Source organism: Oncorhynchus kisutch, unplaced genomic scaffold, assembly GCF_002021735.2.
Source record: "Oncorhynchus kisutch isolate 150728-3 unplaced genomic scaffold, Okis_V2 scaffold3385, whole genome shotgun sequence".
Taxonomy (NCBI): Eukaryota; Metazoa; Chordata; class Actinopteri; order Salmoniformes; family Salmonidae; genus Oncorhynchus; species Oncorhynchus kisutch.
Window position 1 is genome coordinate 113,535 of NW_022265330.1, and position 22,966 is coordinate 136,500.

The following is a 22,966-nucleotide window of genomic DNA, read 5'->3' on the forward strand; positions in this document are numbered from 1 at the left end:
ATAGGGCTCTGGGGGATCTACAGTATAGGGCTATGGGGGGATCTACAGTTTAGGGCTCTGGGGGATCTACAGTATAGGGCACTGGGGGATCTACAGTATAGGGCTCTGGGGGGATCTACAATATAGGGCTCTGGGGGGTCTACAGTATAGGGCTCTGGGGGATCTACAGTATAGGGCTCTGATTGAGTTCGAATAACAGACTGGAAGCTTCAAAAGGAAGGTGGTGCTTGGAATCATTGTTCATTCTCTGTCAACCATGGTTACCTGCAAGGAAACACGTGCCGTCTTCATTGCTATGCACAAACAGGGCTTCACAGGCAAGGATATTACTGCCAGTAAGATTGTACCTAAATCAACCATTTATTAGATCATCAAGAACATCAAGGAGAGCAGTTCAATTGTAGTGAAGAAGGCTTCAGGGCACCCAAAAAGTCCAGCAAGCCCCAGGACCGTCTCCTAAAATTGATTCAGCTGCAGGATCTGGTAACCACCAGTACAGAGCTTGCTCAGGAATGGCAGCAGTGAGTGCAGAATGCATCTGCACTCACAGTGAGGCGAAGACTTTTGGAGGATGGCCTGGTGTCAAGAAGGGCAGCAAAGAAGCCACTTCTCTCCAGGAAAAACATCAGGGACAAACTGATATTTTGCAAAAGGTACAGGGATTGGACTGCTGAGGACTGGGGTAAAGTCATTTTCCCTGATGAATCCCCTTTCCGATTGTTTGGGGCATCCGGAAAAAGCTTGTCTGGAGAAGACAAGGTGAGCGCTACCATCAGTCCTGTGTCATGCCAACAGTAAAGCATCCTGAGACCATTCATGTGTGGGGTTGCTTCTCACCCCATGTGTGGGGTTGCTTCTCAGGGAGTGGGCTCACTCACAATTTTGCCCAAGAACACAGCCATGAATAAAGAATGGTACCTACACATCCTCCGAGAGCAACTTCTCCCAACCATCCAGAACAGTTTGGTGACTAACCATGCCTTTTCTAGCATGATGGACACCTTTCCATAAGGCAAAAGTGATAACTAAGTGTCTCGGGGAACAAAACATCAATATTTTGGGTCCATGGCCAGGAAACTCCCCAGACCATAATCCCAATTGTGGTCAATCTTTAAGAGGCGGGTGGACAAACCAAAACCCACAAATTCTGACAAACTCCAAGCATCGATTAGGAAAGAATGGGCTGCCATCAGTCAGGATGTGGCCCAGAAGTTAATTGACAGCATGCCAGGGCAGATTGCAGAGGTCTTGAAAAAGAATGTTCAACACTGCAAATATTGACTCTTTGCATCAACTTCATGTAATTGTCAATAAAATCCTTTGACACTTATGAAATGCTTGTAATTATACTTCAGTATTCCATAGTAACGTCTGGCAATATTATCTAAAGACACTGAAGCAGCAAACTTTGTGAAACGTAATATTTGTTTAATTCTCAAAACTTTTGGCCATGACTGTACTATATTGGTGAATAGGGCTCTGGTCTAAAGTAGTGCACTATATATAGGGAATAGGGTGCCATAGGGCTCTGGTCTAAAGTAGTGCACTATATAGGGAATAGGGTGTCATTTGGCAGGCAGACAGAATGTGTAAAGTACCAACCTTGTGCCAAGAGGACGATGCCCGCCACTATGATGACCAGGATGATGAGAAGCTTGGCTGCAGTGAAGAAGTTCTGGACATAGCTGGCTAGCTTCACACTGAGACAGTTCACCAACACGATCATAACTGGAGGGGGAGGAAGAGGAAGGAAGAAGAGGAGGAATATTGTATTAATCCATTCGAGACAGAAGTTGGTCTTCTGTTGTAGTCAACCACTCTGACACACACACACACACACACACACACACACACACACACACACACACACACACACACACACACACACACACACACACACACACACACACACACACACAAGGCTGGAACAATGGGCAGTACAGAACTAGTGTAGTGCCTTGGGATCAGTTTAGGGGTTGAAAGCCTAGTGAGCAGTTTAGGGGTTAAGAGCCTTGCTCGAGTTAACAACAACAGTTGATGGTATCTAGGATACTAGAGGAGCAGGAGGCGGAGGAGGCGGGAGGAAGAGAAGGAGGAGGAGGAGAAAAGGGGAAGAGGAGGAGGAGGAGAACACAAGGCAGGAAGAGGACGGTGGGGGCCAAGCCATGACTTTTTTTAATGAATCTTTACTCGATCCCAGGCATCCTCTCTTCTCAAAAGGCATTGGAGAAGAAGGTCAGAGGGGAGGGACCTTGGATCTTCTCCTCCAATATGATTGGAAAGAAAATTGAGATAGAGCCATGGTTTTAATTAAGTCCATTCAGGAAGTGCATGCCAATTGTTTTCTATTGGGATTTTTCATAATTATAGAACTATTTACACTCACATATGCACGCTGCAGCCAGGCACTTGGTGACCACAATGGGAGGAGTGCATCCTGGGTAGAACGGCGTGGAGGCATACTCTGCGAAGCTCAGGGCGATGATGGCGAAGGAGGAGGGCTTTAGGACCATGATGGTGCTCCATGAGTAGAGGTAGGCCATCACTGACCCAAAGGCCTCCATCAGGTATGGGTATTCGCCTCCGGACTTAGTGATCATGGTGCCCAGCTCCGCGTAGCACAGCGCCCCTGCAGGCAGACAGGCAGGCTCAGAGACAGGCAGTTAGCTGACACTAGTCCTGCTTCAGGGGATTTCCTTCAGGGGATTTCCTTTCACATGGTTGTCTAGGTCTTAATTGACTAGTTAGGAACTCACCTGGTTATCTAGGTCTTATTTCACATGTTAGGAACTCACCTGGTTGTCTAGGTCTTAATTGATCAATCAAATCAAATGTTATTAGTCACATGCGCAGTAAAATCTTTACTTACGAGCCCCTAACCGACAGTGCAGTTTTTTTTAAATGGTGTGGAGAGGGGAGGGGGATCAATGTGGATAGTCTGGGTAGCCATTTGACTAGATGTTCAGGAGTGAATGTTGACCTTTCTAAAGGTCTTACTCACATCAGCTGCGAAGAGCGTGATCACACAGTCTTCCAGTATAGCTGGTGCTCTCATGCATGTTTCAGTGTTATTTACCTCCCAAGCGAGCATAGAAGTAGTTTAGCTCGTCCGGTAGGCTTGTGTCACTGGGCAGCTCTCGGCTGTGCTTCCCTTTGTAGTCTGTCATGGTTTGCAGGCCCTGCAGGATTTCTTATAAGCTTCCGGGTTAGAGTCCCACTCCTTGAAAGCGGCAGCTCTACCCTTTAGCTCAGTGCGGAGGTTGCCTGTAATTCTTTGTTTCTGGTTGGGGTATGTAAGTACTGTCACTGTGGGGACAACGTCATCGATGCACTTATTGATGAAGCCAATGATGAAGCCAATTGCACATTTAACATGTTGATAGAAATTAGGTAAAAATGATTTAAGTATCCCTGCATTAAAGTCCCAGGCCACTAGGAGCACCGCCTCTTGGTGAGCAATTTCTTGTTTGCTTATACAGCTGAATCAATGCTTTCTTGGTGCCAGCCTCTGACTGTGGTGGTATGTAAACAGCTACAAGGAATATAGACGAAAACTCTCGGTAGGTAATGTGGTCTGCAGCTTATCATGAGAAACTCTACCTCGGGTGAGCAATGGCTCGAGACGTCCTTAGATATCGTGCACCAGCTGTTGTTTACAAAAATACATAGACCACCGCCCCTTGTTTTACCAGACGCCGCTGTTCTATCCTGCCGGTACAGCGTATAACCAGCCAACTGTTCTATCCTGCCGGTACAGCGTATAACCAGCCAGCTATTCTATCCTGCCGGTACAGCGTATAACCAGCCAGCTGTTCTATCCTGCCGGTACAGCGTATAACCAGCCAGCTGTTCTATCCTGCCGGTACAGCGTATAACCAGCCAGTGTGGGTGAAATTGGTTATGTGGGAGAGATTATATACATGATTTGACAAAAGAGAAAAGGTACACTTATGGGTTCATTCCCTGTTCTGGTAAAATGCATTTTCTATTGTATAGGGCAGGAAGCAGTTAAAGGCCATAGTGGACACTAAAAATGCAGACACATAGACGCTTAAGACCAGCTGGGCATACAAGGATCAAAGAGGTTGCCTAAGGACGGGGTCAGCTAAATGACCAACTGATGGATTGCAGGCATCAATCACATCACAGGGTACAAGTCTGTTTGATCTTAGACAACCATATGAAGTGAAGGCGACCAGGGCAGCTGAATACACTAAAAACTAGAGACACATACAATAGGGACACAGGGTTAATTACAGGGTCTGAGCAAAGGCCACAGGAAGGGGGGATGTATATTATCTTTAGGTCAAAGGAAGGGTCTTGACATCATATAATCTGGCCGAAAGCAGATGTGGGCGTTACTGGGCTGAACAAGCAGGATGCACGGATTGAAATGTAACGTAATTTACATATGGGATGGGCTTATATGTAATATGTGGATAAATACTGGAGCCAGGGCCCTAGAAAAGGGAGTGATTCCCGCGGGTCCCGCAGGGCTCTGGGAAAGGGTGGGTCCCGCGGGGCTCTCCGGCTTATGATACGGGTGTATTAAAAGTCTATCATTGAATTCAAAGTTCTTGGTCGTGTCATGTTTGAATCGATTTTCCACTACACTGGTCAGAGCCCTGCACTAGTGACAGACGTTAACCAGTAGCTGGTCAGAGCTCTGCACTAGTGACAGACGTTAACCAGTAGCTGGTCAGAGCCCTGCACTAGTGACAGACGTTAACCAGTAGCTGGTCAGAGCCCTTTACTAGTGACAGATGTTAACCAGTAGCTGGTCAGAGCCCTGCACTAGTGACAGACGTTAACCAGTAGCTGGTCAGAGCCCTGCACTAGTGACAGACGTTAACCAGTAGCTGGTCAGAGCCCTGCACTAGTGACAGGCGTTAACCAGTACCTGGTCAGAGCCCTGCACTAGTGTCAGACGTTAACCAGTAGCTGGTCAGACCCCTGCACTAGTGACAGAAGTTAACCAGTAGCTGGTCAGAGCCCTGCACTAGTGACAGATGTTAACCAGTAGCTGGTCAGAGCCCTGCACTAGTGACAGGCGTTAACCAGTAGCTGGTCAGAGCCCTGCACTAGTGACAGACGTTAACCAGTAGCTGGTCAGGGCCCTGCACTAGTGACAGACGTTAACCAGTACCTGGTCAGAGCCCTGCACTAGTGTCAGACGTTAACCAGTAGCTGGTCAGAGCCCAGCAGGGTTCATGTTGGGAGAGGAATTCCCTCCTAGACTCATCATAAATCAGCAGGGTTCATGTTGGAGAGGAATTCCCTCCTAGACTCATCATAACTCAGCAGGGTTCATGTTGTGAGAGGAATTCCCTCCTAGACTCATCATAAATCAGCAGGGTACATGTTGGAGAGGAATTCCCTCCTAGACTCATCATAACTCAGCAGGGTTCATGTTGTGAGAGGAATTCCCTCCTAGACTCATCATAAATCAGCAGGGTTCATGTTGGAGAGGAATTCCCTCCTAGACTCATCATAACTCAGCAGGGTTCATGTTGTGAGAGGAATTCCCTCCTAGACTCATCATAACTCAGCAGGGTTCATGTTGTGAGAGGAATTCCCTCCTAGCCTCTTAATAACTCAACAGGGTTCATGTTGGGAGAGGAATTCCCTCATAGCCTCTTAATTCTTTATTTATTTTATTTTATTTCACCTTTATTTAACCAGGTAGGTTAGTTGAGAACAAGTTGTCATTTACAACTGCGACCTGGCCAAGATAAAGCAAAGCAGTTCGACACATACAACAACACAGTTACACATGGACTAAACAAAACATACAGTCAATAATACAGTAGAACAAAATAAAACAAAAAGTCTATATACAGTGACTGCAAATGAGGTAAGTTAAGGAAATAAATAGGCCATGGTGGCGAAGTCATTACAATATAGCAAGTAAACACTGGATCGGCAGAAGATGAATGTGCAGGTAGAGATACTCAGGTGCAAAGAAGCTAAATAAATAAATAAATACCAGTATGGGGATGAGGTAGATAGATAGATGGGCTGTTTACAGATGGGCTATGTACAGGTGCAGTGATCTTTAAGCTGCTCTGACAGCTGGTGCTTAAAGCTAGTGAGGGAGGAGATGTGTGTCTCCAGCTTCAGAGATTTTGGGCAGCAGAGAACTGTAAGGAAAGACGACCAAAGGAAGAATTGGTTTTGGGGGTGACAAGTGAGATATACCTGCAGGAGCGAGTGCTGCTATGGTGACCAGCGAGCTGAGATAAGGCGGGGCTTTACCAAGCAGAGACTTGTAGATAACCTGTAGCCAGTGGGTTTGGCGACGAGTATGAAGCGAGGGCCTACCAACGAGAGAGTACAGGTCGCAATGGTGGGTAGTGATGGGGCTTTGGTGACAAAACGGATGGCACTGTGATAGACTGCATCCAGTTTGTTGAGTAGAGTGTTGGAGGCTATTTTATAGATGACATCACCGAAGTCGAGGATCGGTAGGATGGTCAGTTTTACGAGTGAAGGATGCTTTGTTGCGATATAGGAAGCCGATTCTAGATTTAATTTTGGACTGGAGATGCTTAATGTGAGTCTGGAAGGAGAGTTTACAGTCTAACCAGACACCCAGGTATTTGTAGTTGTCCACGTATTCTAAGTCAGAGCCGTCCAGAGTAGTGATGCTGGACGGGCGAGCAGGTGCGGGCAGTGATTGATTGAATAGCATGCATTTAGTTTTACTTGCGTTTAAGAGCTGTTGGAGGCCACGGAAGGAGAGTTGTATGGCATTGAAGCTCGTCTGGAGATTAGTTAACACAGTGTCCAAGGAGGGGCCAGAAGTATACAGAATGGTGTCGTCTGCGTAGAGGTGGATCAGAGAATCACCAGCAGCAAGAGCAACATCATTGATGTATACAGAAAAAAGTCGGCCCGAGAATTGAACCCTGTGGTATACACATAGAGACTGTCAGAGGTCCAGACAACAGGCCCTCCGATTTGACGCACTGAACTCTATCAGAGAAGTAGTTGGTAAACCAGGCGAGGCAATCATTTGAGAAACCGAGGCTGTCGAGTCTGCCAATAAGAATGTTGTGATTGACAGAGTCGAAAGCCTTGGCCAGGTCGATGAATACGGCGGCACAGTAATGTCTCTTATCGATGGCGGTTATGATGTCGTTTAGAACCTTGAGCGTGTGGCTGAGGTGCACCCATGACCAGCTCTGAAACCAGATTGCATAGCGGAGAAGGTATGGTGGGATTCGAAATGGTCAGTAATCTGTTTGTTGACTTGGCTTTCGAAAACCTTAGAAAGACAGGGTAGGATAGATATAAGTCTGTAGCAGTTTGGGTCTAGAGTGTCACCCCCTTTGAAGAGGGGGATGACCGCGGCAGCTTTCCAATCTTTGGGAGGTTGAACAGGCTAGTAATAGGAGAGGTTGAACAGGCTAGTAATAGGAGAGGTTGAACAGGCTAGTAATAGGAGAGGTTGAACAGGCTAGTAATAGGAGAGGTTGAACAGGCTAGTAAAAGGGGTTGCAACAAAGGGTTGCAACAAATTCGGCAGATAATTTTAGAAAGAGGGGGTCCAGATTGTCTAGCCCAGCTGATTTGTAGGGGTCCAGATTTTGCAGCTCTTTCAGAACATCAGCTATCTGGATTTGGGTAAAGGAGAAATGGTGGGGGCTTTGGCGGGGTGCTGTGGATGGTGCCGGGCAGTTGACCGTGGTAGGGGTAACCAGGTGGAAAGCATGGCCAGCCGTAGAAAAATGAGTATTGAAATTCTCAATTATAGTGGATTTATCAGTGGTGACAGTGTTTCCTATCTTCAGTGCAGTGGGCAGCTGGGAGGAGGTGCTCTTATTCTCCATGGACTTTACAGTGTCCCAGAAATTTTTTGAGTTGGTACTACAGGATACAAATTTCTGTTTGAAAAAGCTTGCCTTAGCTTTTCTGACTGCCTGTGTATATCTGTCACACGGGGCCCTTCTCACACGGAGCCCTTCTCACACGGGGCCCTTCTCACACGGAGCCCTTCTCACACGGGGCCCTTCTCACACGGGGCCCTTCTCACACGGAGCCCTTCTCACACGGGGCCCTTCTCACACGGAGCCCTTCTCACACGGGGCCCTTCTCACACGGGGCCCTTCTCACACGGAGCCCTTCTCACACGGAGCCCTTCTCACACGGGGCCCTCCTCACACGGGGCCCTCCTCACACGGGGCCCTCCTCACACGGGGCCCTCCTCACACGGGGCCCTTCTCACATGGACCCTCCTCACACGGAGCCCTTCTCACACGGGGCCCTTCTCACACGGGGCCCTTCTCACATGGACCCTCCTCACACGGGGCCCTCCTCACACGGGGCCCTTCTCACATGGACCCTCCTCACACGGAGCCCTTCTCACGTGGCCCTCCTCACACGTGGCCCTCCTCACACGGGGCCCTTCTCACACGGGGCCCTCCTCACACGGGGCCCTTCTCACACGGGGCCCTCCTCACACGGAGCCCTTCTCACACGGGGCCCTTCTCACACGGGGCCCTTCTCACACGGAGCCCTTCTCACACGGACCCTCCTCACACGGGGCCCTTCTCACATGGACCCTCCTCACACGGGGCCCTTCTCACATGGACCCTCCTCACACGGGGCCCTTCTCACACGGGGCCCTTCTCACATCGAGCCCTTCTCACAAAGAGCCCTCCTCACACGGGGCCCTCCTCACATGGACCCTCCTCACACGGAGCCCTCCTCACACGGGGCCCTTCTCACACGGGGCCCTTCTCACACGGAGCCCTCCTCACACGGGGCCCTTCTCACATCGAGCCCTTCTCACACGGAGCCCTTCTCACACGGGGCCCTTCTCACACGGGGCCCTTCTCACATCGAGCCCTTCTCACATCGAGCCCTTCTCACACGGAGCCCTCCTCACACGGGGCCCTTCTCACACGGAGCCCTTCTCACACGGAGCCCTTCTTACACAGGGCCCTTCTCACACGGGGCCCTTCTCACACGGGGCCCTTCTCACACGGGGCCCTTCTCACATCGAGCCCTTCTCACATGGACCCTCCTCACACGGGGCCCTTCTCACACGGAGCCCTTCTCACACGGAGCCCTTCTCACACGGGGCCCTTCTCACACGGAGCCCTTCTCACTTTGGTCATTCCTGATTTAGGAGATCCTATCATTCTTTCCGACCACTAGTGACTGGTTAGATATTACCTAGGACAGGGTTAGTCAAGAAAACCTATCTCAGTTTATGGTGTCATTTAGTGTCTGGTTAGAGATTACCCAGGATAGGGTTAATCTGGTTATCTATCTCAGTTTATGGTGTCATTTAGGTTCTGGTTAGAGATTACCCAGGTCAGATCAGGTAATGTGTATGTCCTCACCCACTGTAGCCTGTGTGTGTGTGTCCTCACCCAGTGTAGCTAGCACCCCGCAGGCGGCCCAGACACACAGACAAGGTCCTACGGCTCCCGTTTCCAGCAGCACTGCCTTAGGGGAGATGAAGATGCCGGAGCCGATCATGGTTCCTACGATCAGACAGATCCCACTCAAAAGGCCCACCTGCAGAGAGAGACAGGATGTGGTTATGACAACTTCCTGTGACGGTGATACAGGCGGTAGATATATATATATATATTATTTTTATGGAATAAACTATGTCCTGTGTCACCACTCAATCAATGACTGACAGGCTCATGATAGTGTTTATAAACACAGTGTAGTGTGAGTTAGTGAGTAGTTAACTCAATGAGTCCCACTGTCACGCCGGCGTAATTTAGGACTTCTGAACCCCTTTTAAACATGGTGTGTTTCTTCTGAGTCCGTAGATACCAACCATTTGTCTGTGTGTTAACGGGAAAGGAGCTAGAGGGGGGTTTGTAAGACAAGCACAGATCCCCAAAGGTCACAGGGGACAAAAAAATGTCAGAATCTATAGAGTCAGAATGCGAAAAAAAGGGGAAAATGTGACAATTGAACATATCACTGGAATATTCCTCAATAAACTATTGAGAGGTACTGGAGAGCCTCACGGTGTAAACTACAGAATGAAGCAGTAGTTTGATTGAGAGGTACTGACCCTGGGTTCCTGAGAGCCTCCCGGTGTAAACTACAGAATGAAGCAGTAGTTCTATTGAGAGGTACTGACCCTGGGTTCCTGAGAGCCTCACGGTGTAAACTACAGAATGAAGCAGTAGTTCTATTGAGAGGTACTGACCCTGGGTTCCTGAGAGCCTCACGGTGTAAACTACAGAATGATGCGGTAGTTCTATTGAGAGGTACTGACCCTGGGTTCCTGAGAGCCTCACGGTGTAAACTACAGAATGAAGCAGTAGTTCTATTGAGAGGTACTGACCCTGGGTTCCTGAGAGCCTCACGGTGTAAACTACAGAATGAAGCAGTAGTTCTATTGAGAGGTACTGACCCTGGGTTCCTGAGAGCCTCACGGTGTAAACTACAGAATGAAGCAGTAGTTCTATTGAGAGGTACTGACCCTGGGTTCCTGAGAGCCTCACGGTGTAAACTACAGAATGAAGCAGTAGTTCTATTGAGAGGTACTGACCCGTAAACAGCTTCCTAACATTCCTCAGTCAGTCAGATACTGTTGTCAGAGTCACTCAGTAACCCTGTACACTGTCACAGGACTATACATTTACAGCTACCATACAAAGGCCTTGTACACAAGCCAGGAGGATTGATGTTGGTCACTCAAGTAGCTTATGTACTTGTAGCAAGCGAGAACACGAATAGAACCAGAATGCAATGTCATACTTGGTCAGTTATCACACGAATGGAACCAGAATGCAATGTCATACTTGGTCAGTTATCACACGAATGGAACCAGAATGCAATGTCATACTTGGTCAGTTATCACATGAATGGAACCAGAATGCAATGTCATACTTGGTCAGTTATCACATGAATGGAACCAGAATGCAATGTCATACTTGGTCAGTTATCACACGAATGGAACCAGAATGCAATGTCATACTTGGTCAGTTATCACACGAATGGAAGCAGAATGCAATGTCATACTTGGTCAGTTATCACATGAATGGAACCAGAATGCAATGTCATACTTGGTCAGTTATCACATGAATGGAACCAGAATGCAATGTCATACTTGGTCAGTTATCACTTGAATGGAACCAGAATGCAATGTCATACTTGGTCAGTTATCACACGAATGGAACCAGAATGCAATGTCATACCTGGTCAGTTATCACATGAATGGAACCAGAATGCAATGTCATACTTGGTCAGTTATCACATGAATGGAACCAGAATGCAATGTCATACTTGGTCAGTTATCACACGAATGGAACCAGAATGCAATGTCATACTTGGTCAGTTATCACACGAATGGAACCAGAATGCAATGTCATACTTGGTCAGTTATCACACGAATGGAACCAGAATGCAATGTCATACTTGGTTAGTTATCACACGAATGGAACCAGAATGCAAGTCATACTTGGTCAGTTATCACATGAATGGAACCAGAATGCAATGTCATACATGGTCAGTTATCACACGAATGGAACCAGAATGCAATGTCATACTTGGTCAGTTATCACACGAATGGAACCAGAATGCAATGTCATACTTGGTCAGTTATCACACGAATGGAACCAGAATGCAAGTCATACTTGGTCAGTTATCACACGAATGGAACCAGAATGCAATGTCATACTTGGTCAGTTTTCACACGAATGGAACCAGAATGCAATGTCATACTTGGTCAGTTATCACACGAATGGAACCAGAATGCAATGTCATACTTGGTCAGTTATCACACGAATGGAACCAGAATGCAATGTCATACTTGGTCAGTTATCACACGAATGGAACCAGAATGCAAGTCATACTTGGTCAGTTATCACACGAATGGAACCAGAATGCAATGTCATACTTGGTCAGTTATCACACGAATGGAACCAGAATGCAATGTCATACTTGGTCAGTTATCACACGAATGGAACCAGAATGCAATGTCATACTTGGTCAGTTATCACACGAATGGAACCAGAATGCAATGTCATACTTGGTCAGTTATCACACGAATGGAACCAGAATGCAATGTCATACTTGGTCAGTTATCACACGAATGGAACCAGAATGCAATGTCATACTTGGTCAGTTATCACACGAATGGAACCAGAATGCAATGTCATACTTGGTCAGTTATCACACGAATGGAACCAGAATGCAATGTCATACTTGGTCAGTTATCACACGAATGGAACCAGAATGCAATGTCATACTTCATTTGTAGTTATATTTGAAAAGCAAAGAAATGGTTTCTATTTCACGTCCCAAAGATTTATCAAACAGACAATTGGGATACATGTTTTTGGTAAAGGTCCCAGCTTGATCTAGTCTGGTTTATTATTATCTGATGTGGTAAAGGTCCCAGATTGATCTAGTCTGGTTTATTATTATCTGATGTGGTAAAGGTCCCAGCTTGATCTAGTCTGGTTTATTGTTATCTGATGTGGTAAAGGTCCCAGATTGATCTAGTCTGGTTTATTATTATCTGATGTGGTAAAGGTCCCAGATTGATCTAGTCTGGTTTATTATTATGTGATGTGGTAAAAGGTCCTAGATTGCTGTTCTGAGAGGAATCATTTTGACAGAGAGAGCCAGTGAGACAGAGTCTGCGTGTGAAATGGCACCCTGTTTTCTACACAGGGATTAGGGTTCCACTTGGGACACACTGGGATCAGTGAGTTCAGTGAGTGTGGAACAGACTACAGCAGGGTTAAAACGCGGGGGGGGGGGGGGGGGGGGGGGGGGGGGTAGAGGTTGGTACCGGCTGACACTGTAGTTAAAGCTGTCTGCTCTGGGCTGGCTGGCTGGCTGGCTGGCTGGCTGGCAGATTACATTAATGATCGTGAAAGCCATTGGAGATCCTATACTGCGAAACTCTACTCAGGCTCCCTCTCTGTCAGACACACACATTAGGGTGATCACATAAACATAAATTACAATGTTGAAGCTCATTTACTGCATTTCAATACAATTTAAAATCTCTAAAATGCTATTTGAAGAACAGCAAACAAGCAAAAATGACCCCGGCCATTATCACCTTGGTGATAGGTTCATTCACCTATAAACACACAGCCTGTTAGCTGTAGGTTCATTCACCTATAAACACACAGCCTGTTAGCTGTAGGTTCATTCACCTATAAACACACAGCCTGTTAGCTGTAGGTTCATTCACCTATAAACACACGGCCTGTTAGCTGTAGGTTCATTCACCTATAAACACACAGCCTGTTAGCTGTAGGTTCATTCACCTATAAACACACGGCCTGTTAGCTGTAGGTTCATTCACCTATAAACACATAGCCTGTTAGCTGTAGGTTCATTCACCTCAGTCCATCTACAAACACAGCCTGTTAGCTGTAGGTTCATTCACCTCAGTCCATCTACAAACATAGCCTGTTAGCTGTAGGTTCATTCACCTCAGTCCATCTACAAGCACAGCCTGTTAGCTGTAGGTTCATTCACCTCAGTCCATCTACAAACACACAGCCTGTTAGCTGTAGGTTCATTCACCTCAGTCCATCTACAAACACACAGCCTGTTAGCTGTAGGTTCATTCACCTACAAACACACGGCCTGTTAGCTGTAGGTTCATTCACCTCAGTCCATCTACAAACACAGCCTGTTAGCTGTAGGTTCATTCACCTCAGTCTATCTACAAACACAGCCTGTTAGCTGTAGGTTCATTCACCTCAGTCCATCTACAAACACACGGCCTGTTAGCTGTAGGTTCATTCACCTCAGTCCATCTACAAACACACGGCCTGTTAGCTGTAGGTTCATTCACCTCAGTCCATCTACAAACACAGCCTGTTACCTGTAGGTTCATTCACCTCAGTCCATCTACAAACACGCGGCCTGTTAGCTGTAGGTTCATTCACCTCAGTCCATCTACAAACACACAGCCTGTTAGCTGTACAATCTACCTACCTCAGTCCATCTACAAACACAGCCTTTTAGCTGTAGGTTCATTCACCTCAGTCCATCTACAAACACACAGCCTGTTAGCTGTAGGTTCATTCACCTCAGTCCATCTACAAACACACAGCCTGTTAGCTGTACAATCTACCTACCTCAGTCCATCTACAAACACACAGCCTGTTAGCTGTAGGTTCATTCACCTCAGTCCATCTATAAACACACAGCCTGTTAGCTGTAGGTTCATTCACCTCAGTCCATCTACAAACACAGCCTGTTAGCTGTAGGTTCATTCACCTCAGTCCATCTACAAACATAGCCTGTTAGCTGTAGGTTCATTCACCTCAGTCCATCTACAAGCACAGCCTGTTAGCTGTAGGTTCATTCACCTCAGTCCATCTACAAACACACAGCCTGTTAGCTGTAGGTTCATTCACCTCAGTCCATCTACAAACACACAGCCTGTTAGCTGTAGGTTCATTCACCTACAAACACACGGCCTGTTAGCTGTAGGTTCATTCACCTCAGTCCATCTACAAACACAGCCTGTTAGCTGTAGGTTCATTCACCTCAGTCTATCTACAAACACAGCCTGTTAGCTGTAGGTTCATTCACCTCAGTCCATCTACAAACACACGGCCTGTTAGCTGTAGGTTCATTCACCTCAGTCCATCTACAAACACACGGCCTGTTAGCTGTAGGTTCATTCACCTCAGTCCATCTACAAACACAGCCTGTTACCTGTAGGTTCATTCACCTCAGTCCATCTACAAACACGCGGCCTGTTAGCTGTAGGTTCATTCACCTCAGTCCATCTACAAACACACAGCCTGTTAGCTGTACAATCTACCTACCTCAGTCCATCTACAAACACAGCCTTTTAGCTGTAGGTTCATTCACCTCAGTCCATCTACAAACACACAGCCTGTTAGCTGTAGGTTCATTCACCTCAGTCCATCTACAAACACACAGCCTGTTAGCTGTACAATCTACCTACCTCAGTCCATCTACAAACACACAGCCTGTTAGCTGTAGGTTCATTCACCTCAGTCCATCTATAAACACACAGCCTGTTAGCTGTAGGTTCATTCACCTCAGTCCATCTACAAACACAGCCTGTTAGCTGTAGGTTCATTCACCTCAGTCCATCTACAAACATAGCCTGTTAGCTGTAGGTTCATTCACCTCAGTCCATCTACAAGCACAGCCTGTTAGCTGTAGGTTCATTCACCTCAGTCCATCTACAAACACACAGCCTGTTAGCTGTAGGTTCATTCACCTCAGTCCATCTACAAACACACAGCCTGTTAGCTGTAGGTTCATTCACCTACAAACACACGGCCTGTTAGCTGTAGGTTCATTCACCTCAGTCCATCTACAAACACAGCCTGTTAGCTGTAGGTTCATTCACCTCAGTCTATCTACAAACACAGCCTGTTAGCTGTAGGTTCATTCACCTCAGTCCATCTACAAACACACGGCCTGTTAGCTGTAGGTTCATTCACCTCAGTCCATCTACAAACACACGGCCTGTTAGCTGTAGGTTCATTCACCTCAGTCCATCTACAAACACAGCCTGTTACCTGTAGGTTCATTCACCTCAGTCCATCTACAAACACGCGGCCTGTTAGCTGTAGGTTCATTCACCTCAGTCCATCTACAAACACACAGCCTGTTAGCTGTACAATCTACCTACCTCAGTCCATCTACAAACACAGCCTTTTAGCTGTAGGTTCATTCACCTCAGTCCATCTACAAACACACAGCCTGTTAGCTGTAGGTTCATTCACCTCAGTCCATCTACAAACACACAGCCTGTTAGCTGTACAATCTACCTACCTCAGTCCATCTACAAACACACAGCCTGTTAGCTGTAGGTTCATTCACCTCAGTCCATCTATAAACACACAGCCTGTTAGCTGTAGGTTCATTCACCTCAGTCCATCTACAAACACAGCCTGTTAGCTGTAGGTTCATTCACCTCAGTCCATCTACAAACATAGCCTGTTAGCTGTAGGTTCATTCACCTCAGTCCATCTACAAGCACAGCCTGTTAGCTGTAGGTTCATTCACCTCAGTCCATCTACAAACACAGCCTGTTAGCTATAGGTTCATTCACCTCAGTCCATCTACAAACACAGCCTGTTAGCTGTAGGTTCATTCACCTCAGTCCATCTACAAACACACGGCCTGTTAGCTGTAGGTTCATTCACCTCAGTCCATCTACAAACACAGCCTGTTAGCTGTAGGTTCATTCACCTCAGTCCATCTACAAACACAGCCTGTTAGCTGTAGGTTCATTCACCTCAGTCCATCTACAAACACACAGCCTGTTAGCTGTAGGTTCATTCAGCTCAGTCCATCTACAAACACAGCCTGTTAGCTGTAGGTTCATTCACCTCAGTCCATCTACAAACACAGCCTGTTAGCTGTAGGTTCATTCACCTCAGTCCATCTACAAACACAGCCTGTTAGCTATACAATCTACCTACCTCAGTCCATCTACAAACACACAGCCTGTTAGCTATACAATCTACCTACCTCAGTCCATCTACAAACACAGCCTGTTAGCTATACAATCTACCTACCTCAGTCCATCTACAAACACAGCCTGTTAGCTATACAATCTACCTACCTCAGTCCATCTACAAACACACGGCCTGTTAGCTATACAATCTACCTACCTCAGTCCATCTACAAACACACAGCCTGTTAGCTATACAATCTACCTACCTCAGTCCATCTACGAACACAGCCTGTTAGCTGGTTTATTATTATCTGATGTGGTAAAGGTCCCAGATGCAGTGGTTGTATTTTAATGTAGGTCTATAGGGAGGATAGGTCCTGTGGAGATGTTCATATTGTAACATACAGTGGTTGTATTGTAATGTAGGTCTGTAGGGAGGATAGGTCCTGTGGAGATGTTCATATTGTAACATACAGTAGTTGTATTGTAATGTGGGTATATAGGGAAGATAGGTCCTGTTGAGATGTTCATATTGTAACATACAGTGGTTGTATTGCATTGTAGGTCTAAAGGGAGGATAGGTCCTATTGAGATGTTCATATTGTAACATACAGTGATTGTATTGTAATGTAGGTCTATAGGGAAGATAGGTCCTGTGGAGATGTTCATATTGTAACATACAGTGGTTGTATTGTAATGTAGGTCTATAGGGAAGATGGGTCCTGTGGAGATGTTCATATTGAAACATACAGTGATTGTATTGTAATGCAGGTCTATAGGGAAGATAGGTCCTGTTGAGATGTTCATATTGTAACATACAGTGATTGTATTGTAATTTAGGTCTATAGGGAAGATGGGTCCTGTTGAGATGTTCATGATGAAATATATCTTATGTTTTTTCTTATCTTGTTTGATGAGATTAGTGCAGATTCTCCCAGGGGCCCCGACTTCAAGTTTGGGAACCACTCTACTAACCTCTCGGTCTCCTCTGCTTTCTCCTACATCACTTTCTGTCTAAGCCTCACCACTGAGCACCACATCACTGTCTGTCTCAGTAACTTTTTGTAAAGTCAGTGGTGGAAAGAACTTAAGTAGTACTTAAATACTTAAGTATTTTTTATACTTAAAAATATATATATCTGTCACGACTTCCGCCGAAGTCGGTCCCTCTTCTTGTTCGGGCGGCGTTCGGCGGTCACCGTCACCGGCCTTCTAACCATCTCTGATCCACTTTTCATTTTTCATTTGTTTTGTCTTTGTTTTACACACCTGGTTTCAATTCCCCATTTACATGTTCATTATTTAACCCTCTGTTTTCCCCATGGTTTTTGTGCGTGATTGTTTTATTGTAAGTTCGGTCCAATGTTTGTGGGCTTGTTGTTACTTCATGTATTTGGACATTTTGAGTAAAGTTCTTTGTGTTACTCATCTCTGTTGTCCTGCACCTGACTCCTCTGCACCAGCTACACCCAGAGCCTTACAGTATCTGTAATTTTTGACAACTTTTACCTCACTACATTCCTAAAGAAAATAATGTACTTTTTACTCCATACATTTTCCCTAACAACTTTAAGCACTTGTTACATTTTGAATGATTAGCATTTCAGGGAAACGGTCCAATTCACACACTTATCAAGATAACATCCCTGGTCATCCCTACTGCCTCTGATCTGGAGGACTCACTAAACAGAGAACATCCCTGGTCATCCCTACTGCCTCTGATCTGGAGGACTCACTAAACAGAGAGCATCCCTGGTCGTCCCTACTGCCTCTGATCTGGAGGACGCACTAAACACATTTAGTTTGTAAATGATGTCTGAGTGTTGGAGTGGCTGTCCGTATATTTATAATAATGATGCTATCTAGTTTGTTTAGTTTTTTAAATCATTTGAAAATAATCATACTTTGACTTTTGATCCTAAACTTCTTATGGCTCCAGGGGCAGTATTGAGTAGCTTGGATGAAAGGTGCACAGAGGTGCTCATATTCAATGGCCTGTTCCTCAGTCATAGTTGCTAATATTTGCATATTATTATTAGTATTAGATAGAAAACACTCTAAAGTTTCTAAAACTGTTTGAATTATGTCTGTGAGTTTAACAGAACTCATATAGCTTGCAAAAACCTGAGAAATTCCACTTCCTGTATTTTTTCTATTTCTGGGGGTGGCAGATTTTCAACCAAGCTCTCATTGAAATTACAGCGAGATATGGATGAGTTTTCACTTCCTACACCTTCCACTAGATGTCAATAGTCAATAGAACTTTGTCTGATGACTCTAATGTGAAGGGGGGTCGAATGACACAGGAAATGGTCACCACTGCCACGAGTTGACCATTCTTACACCATGCGCATTCACAGGGGAAGGACTTGTGTTCCACCGGTCATCTGAAGTCATTCTAATTCTCCGGTTGGAATGTTATTCAAGATATATGTAAACAACATTCTAAAGATTGATTTAGTACATCGTTTGACATGTTTCTACTGACTGTTACATAACTTTTGAACATTTCATCACGTTATAGTGGACGCGCTTTGTGACTTTGGAATTGTTTACCAAACGCGCTAACCAAAGTAGCTAATTAGACATAAATAACGGCCATTTTCGAACAAATCAAGCATTTCTTGTGGACCTGGGATTCCTTGGACTGCATTCTGATGAAGTTCATCAAAAGTAAGGCTAATTTGGCTTCTGTTCTGAGCGCCGTCTCAGATTATTGCATGTGTTGCTTTTTCTGTAAACTTTTTTTGAAATCTGACACAGCGGTTGCATTAATAATAAGGAGAGGTATATCTATAATTCAATGTATTCTCATCTACATTTATGATGAGTATTTCTGTTGAAACGATGTGGCTATGCAAAATCACTTGATGTTTTTGGAACTAGTGAATCTAATAAGCCAATGTAAACTCTGATTTTTTATATATTAATATGAACTTTATCAAACAAAACATGCATGTATTGTGTAACATGGAGTCCTATGAGTGTCATCTGATGAAGATCATTCAAGGTTAGTGATTCATTTGATCTTTATTTCTGCTTTTTGTGAATGCTGGAAAATGGCTGTGCTTATTTGTGGTTTGGTGGAGAAATCGGACACTTTGGTGGGGATTAACAACAAGATTACCTTTAAAATGATATAAAAGACATGTATGTTTTAGGAATTGTAATTATGAGACTTCTGTGGTTTGAACTTGGCGCCCTCTATTTTCACTGGTAGTTGTCATATCGATCCCGGTATTGGGATTGCTGCCATAACAAGTTAAGTATATTTTAGAAATTACATTTACTTTTGATACTTAAGTACATTTAAAACTAAATAGTTTTATTTAAGTAGTATTTTACTTGAGTCATTTTCTATGAAGGTATCTTTACTTTGTATGACAATTGGGAACTTTTTCCAACCACCAAAGTTATTATGAGAACTTTTGAGTAACGTATGTGTTTTTGCTCCTGCTGAGGTAGACTCCGTTTAACGTCATCTTCATCCTTCATCCTTCTAGCTGGCTCAGTAATACCAGCCAGAGCCCTTCAACGTTGCTGCACTAGAAGTCTCTGCCGGCAGCCACCTGACTGACTGACACGTCTAAAAGGAGACTATTTACCAGTTGTGCATCTCCCTCCGAGAGTCACTTTTTGTTTGTTTGGGGGATGTCTGGAGACACGGCATGAGCAGTGGGGCGGTTTTAAAATGGTCTTTTGTCTGGTATTACACACACACACACACACACACACACACACACACACACACACACACACACACACACACACACACACACACACACACACACACACACACACACACACACACACACACACACAGAGGAAGACAGACTAACACACATACTGTCCTCTACATTACTCACATCCTTCTGTAGCACGGTAGCCTTCACGTCTTCCTCAGCAGGCTTGGAGTGGGAGGAAGACATATTGGAGGTTGGGTCGGGGGCGGGGCCTCCATTAAACATGTCCTTCCTCTTCCTCACACTGCCCTCGTCCATGTCACCCTGCTCACACACACACACACAAAGATGCACACAAACATGCACACACACACACACACACACACACAAACACGTAAGAGGACAACGCCAAGTTCAAACCACAGAAGTCTCATAATTACAATTCTCTTCCTGGTCTCGTCAATTCACCGTCATTCAAAGACTCAATCATGGACACATAATGACAGTTAATGGCTGCTTCGCATGATGTATTGTTGTGTCTACCTTCTTGCCCTTTGTGCTGTAGTCTGTGCCCAATAATGTTTGTACCATGTTTTGTGCTGCTACCATGTTGTGTTGCTGCCATGCTGTGTTGTTACCATGTTGTGTTGCTGCCATGCTGTGTTGTTACCATGTTGTGTTGCTGCCATGCTGTGTTGTTACCATGTTGTGTTGCTGCCATGCTGTGTTGCTGCCATGCTGTGTTGCTGCCATGCTGTGTTGCTGCCATGCTGTGTTGTTACCATGTTGTGTTGCTGCCATGCTGTGTTGCTGCCATGTTGTGTTGCTGCCATGCTGTGTTGCTGCCATGCTGTGTTGCTGCCATGCTGTGTTGCTTAGGTCTCTCTTCATGTCGTGTTGTGTTGCTGCCATGCTGTGTTGTTACCATGCTGTGTTGCTTAGGTCTCTCTTTACGTCGTGTTGTGTTGCTGCCATGCTGTGTTGTTACCATGCTGTGTTGCTGCCATGCTGTGTTGTTACCATGCTGTGTTGCTGCCATGCTGTGTTGCTTAGGTCTCTCTTTATGTCGTGTTGTGTTGCTGCCATGCTGTGTTGTTACCATGCTGTGTTGCTGCCATGCTGTGTTGCTGCCATGCTGTGTTGCTGCCATGCTGTGTTGCTGCCATGCTGTGTTGTTACCATGCTGTGTTGCTGCCATGCTGTGTTGTTACCATGCTGTGTTGTTACCATGCTGTGTTGCTTAGGTCTTTATGTACTGTGATGTACAGTACCAGTCAAAAGTTTGGACACACCAACAACTTATTCATTTTATTTTTACTATATTCTACATTGTAGAATAATAGTGAAGACATCAACACTATGAAATAACACATATGGAATCAGGTAGTAACCAAAAAAGTGTTAAACAAATCAAAATATATTTTATATTTGAGATTCTTCAAAATAGCCACCCTTTGCCTTTATAGCTACTCTCTTGGCATTCTCTATTTATAAAGCTTTTCAGACTGTCTTGAATGAGTTCCCACATATGCTGAGCTCTTATTGGCTGCTTTTCCTTCACTCTTCGGTCCAACTCATCCCAAACCATCTCAATTGGGTTGAGGTCAGGTGATTGTGGAGGCCAGGTCATCTGATGCAGCAATCCATCACTCTCCTTCTTGGTCAAATAGCCCTTACACAGCCTGGAGGTGTGTTGGGTCATTGTGCTGTTGAAAAACACCACTAAGCGCAAAACAGATGGGATGGCATTTCACTGCAGAATGCTGTGGTAGCCATGCTGGTTAAGTGTGCCTTGAATTCTAAATAAATCACTGACAGCGTCACCAGCAAAGCACCGCCACACCATCACACCACCTCCTCCATGCTTCACGGTGGGAACCACACATGCGGAGATCATCCGTTCACCTACTCTGCGTCTCAGAAAGACATGGCGGTGGGAACCAAACATTTCAAATTTGGACTCATCAGACCTAAGGACAGATTTTCACCGATCTAATGTTCATTGCTCGTGTTTCTTGACCCAAGCAAGTCTCTTCTTTTTATTGGTGTCCTTTAGAAGTGGTTTCTTTGTAGCAATTCAACCACGAAGGCCTGATTCACCCAGTCTCCTCTGAACTCTAATGAACTTATCCTCTGCAGCAGAGGTAACTCTGGGTCTTCCTTTCCTGTGGCGGTCCTCATGAGAGCCAGTTTCATCATAGCGCTTGATGGTTTTCGCGACTGCACTTGAAGAAACATAAAGAGTTATTGAAATGTTTCGTATTGACTGACCTTCGTGTCTTAAAGTAATGATGGACTGTTGTTTCTCTTTGCTTATTTGAGCTGTTCTTGACATAATATGGACTTGGTCTTTTAGCAAATAGGGCTAACTTCTGTATACCCCCCCTACCTTGTCACAACACAACTGATTGGCTCCTACACATTAATAAGGAAAGAAATTCCACAAATTCCACAAATTAACTTTTAACAAGGCACACCTGTTAATTGAAATGCATTCCTGGTGACTACCTCATGAAGCTGGTTGAGAGGATCAGGATGTCACCCTACTACCTGTCCTGGTAACTGTAGCCACAACTGAGGGTCTGTATCCCAGCAAGCACCCTATACCCTATAGGCCCTGGTCTAAAGACTGAGGGTCTGTATCCCAGCAAGCACCCTATTCCCTATAGGCCCTGGTCTAAAGACTGAGGGTCTGTATCTCAGCAAGCACCCTATACCCTATAGGCCCTGGTCTAAAGACTGAGGGTCTGTATCCCAGCAAGCACCCTATTCCCTATGGGCCCTGGTCTAAAGACTGAGGGTTTGTATCCCAGCAAGCACCCTATTCCCTATAGGCCCTGGTCTAAAGACTGAGGGTCTGTATCCCAGCAAGCACCCTATGCCC

At 45.5% G+C, this 22,966-nt stretch overlaps 1 protein-coding gene across 3 annotated transcripts in view; it reads right to left on the minus strand.

Moving 5' to 3' along the window:
• LOC109881608 (b(0,+)-type amino acid transporter 1) overlaps window positions 1–22,966 on the minus strand; it is a 60,426-nt gene that overhangs the window by 20,896 nt on the left and 16,564 nt on the right. For all 3 annotated transcript variants that reach the window (XM_031820446.1, XM_031820445.1, XM_031820447.1), the window contains 4 exons: window positions 20,266–20,406; window positions 9,381–9,528; window positions 2,387–2,629; window positions 1,603–1,728 (listed from right to left, as the gene is read on the minus strand). In XM_031820446.1, the coding sequence (XP_031676306.1) occupies window positions 1,603–1,728; window positions 2,387–2,629; window positions 9,381–9,528; window positions 20,266–20,400 (652 nt within the window). In that variant the 5' untranslated portion in view covers window positions 20,401–20,406. The remainder of the gene's footprint in view (window positions 1–1,602; window positions 1,729–2,386; window positions 2,630–9,380; window positions 9,529–20,265; window positions 20,407–22,966) is intronic.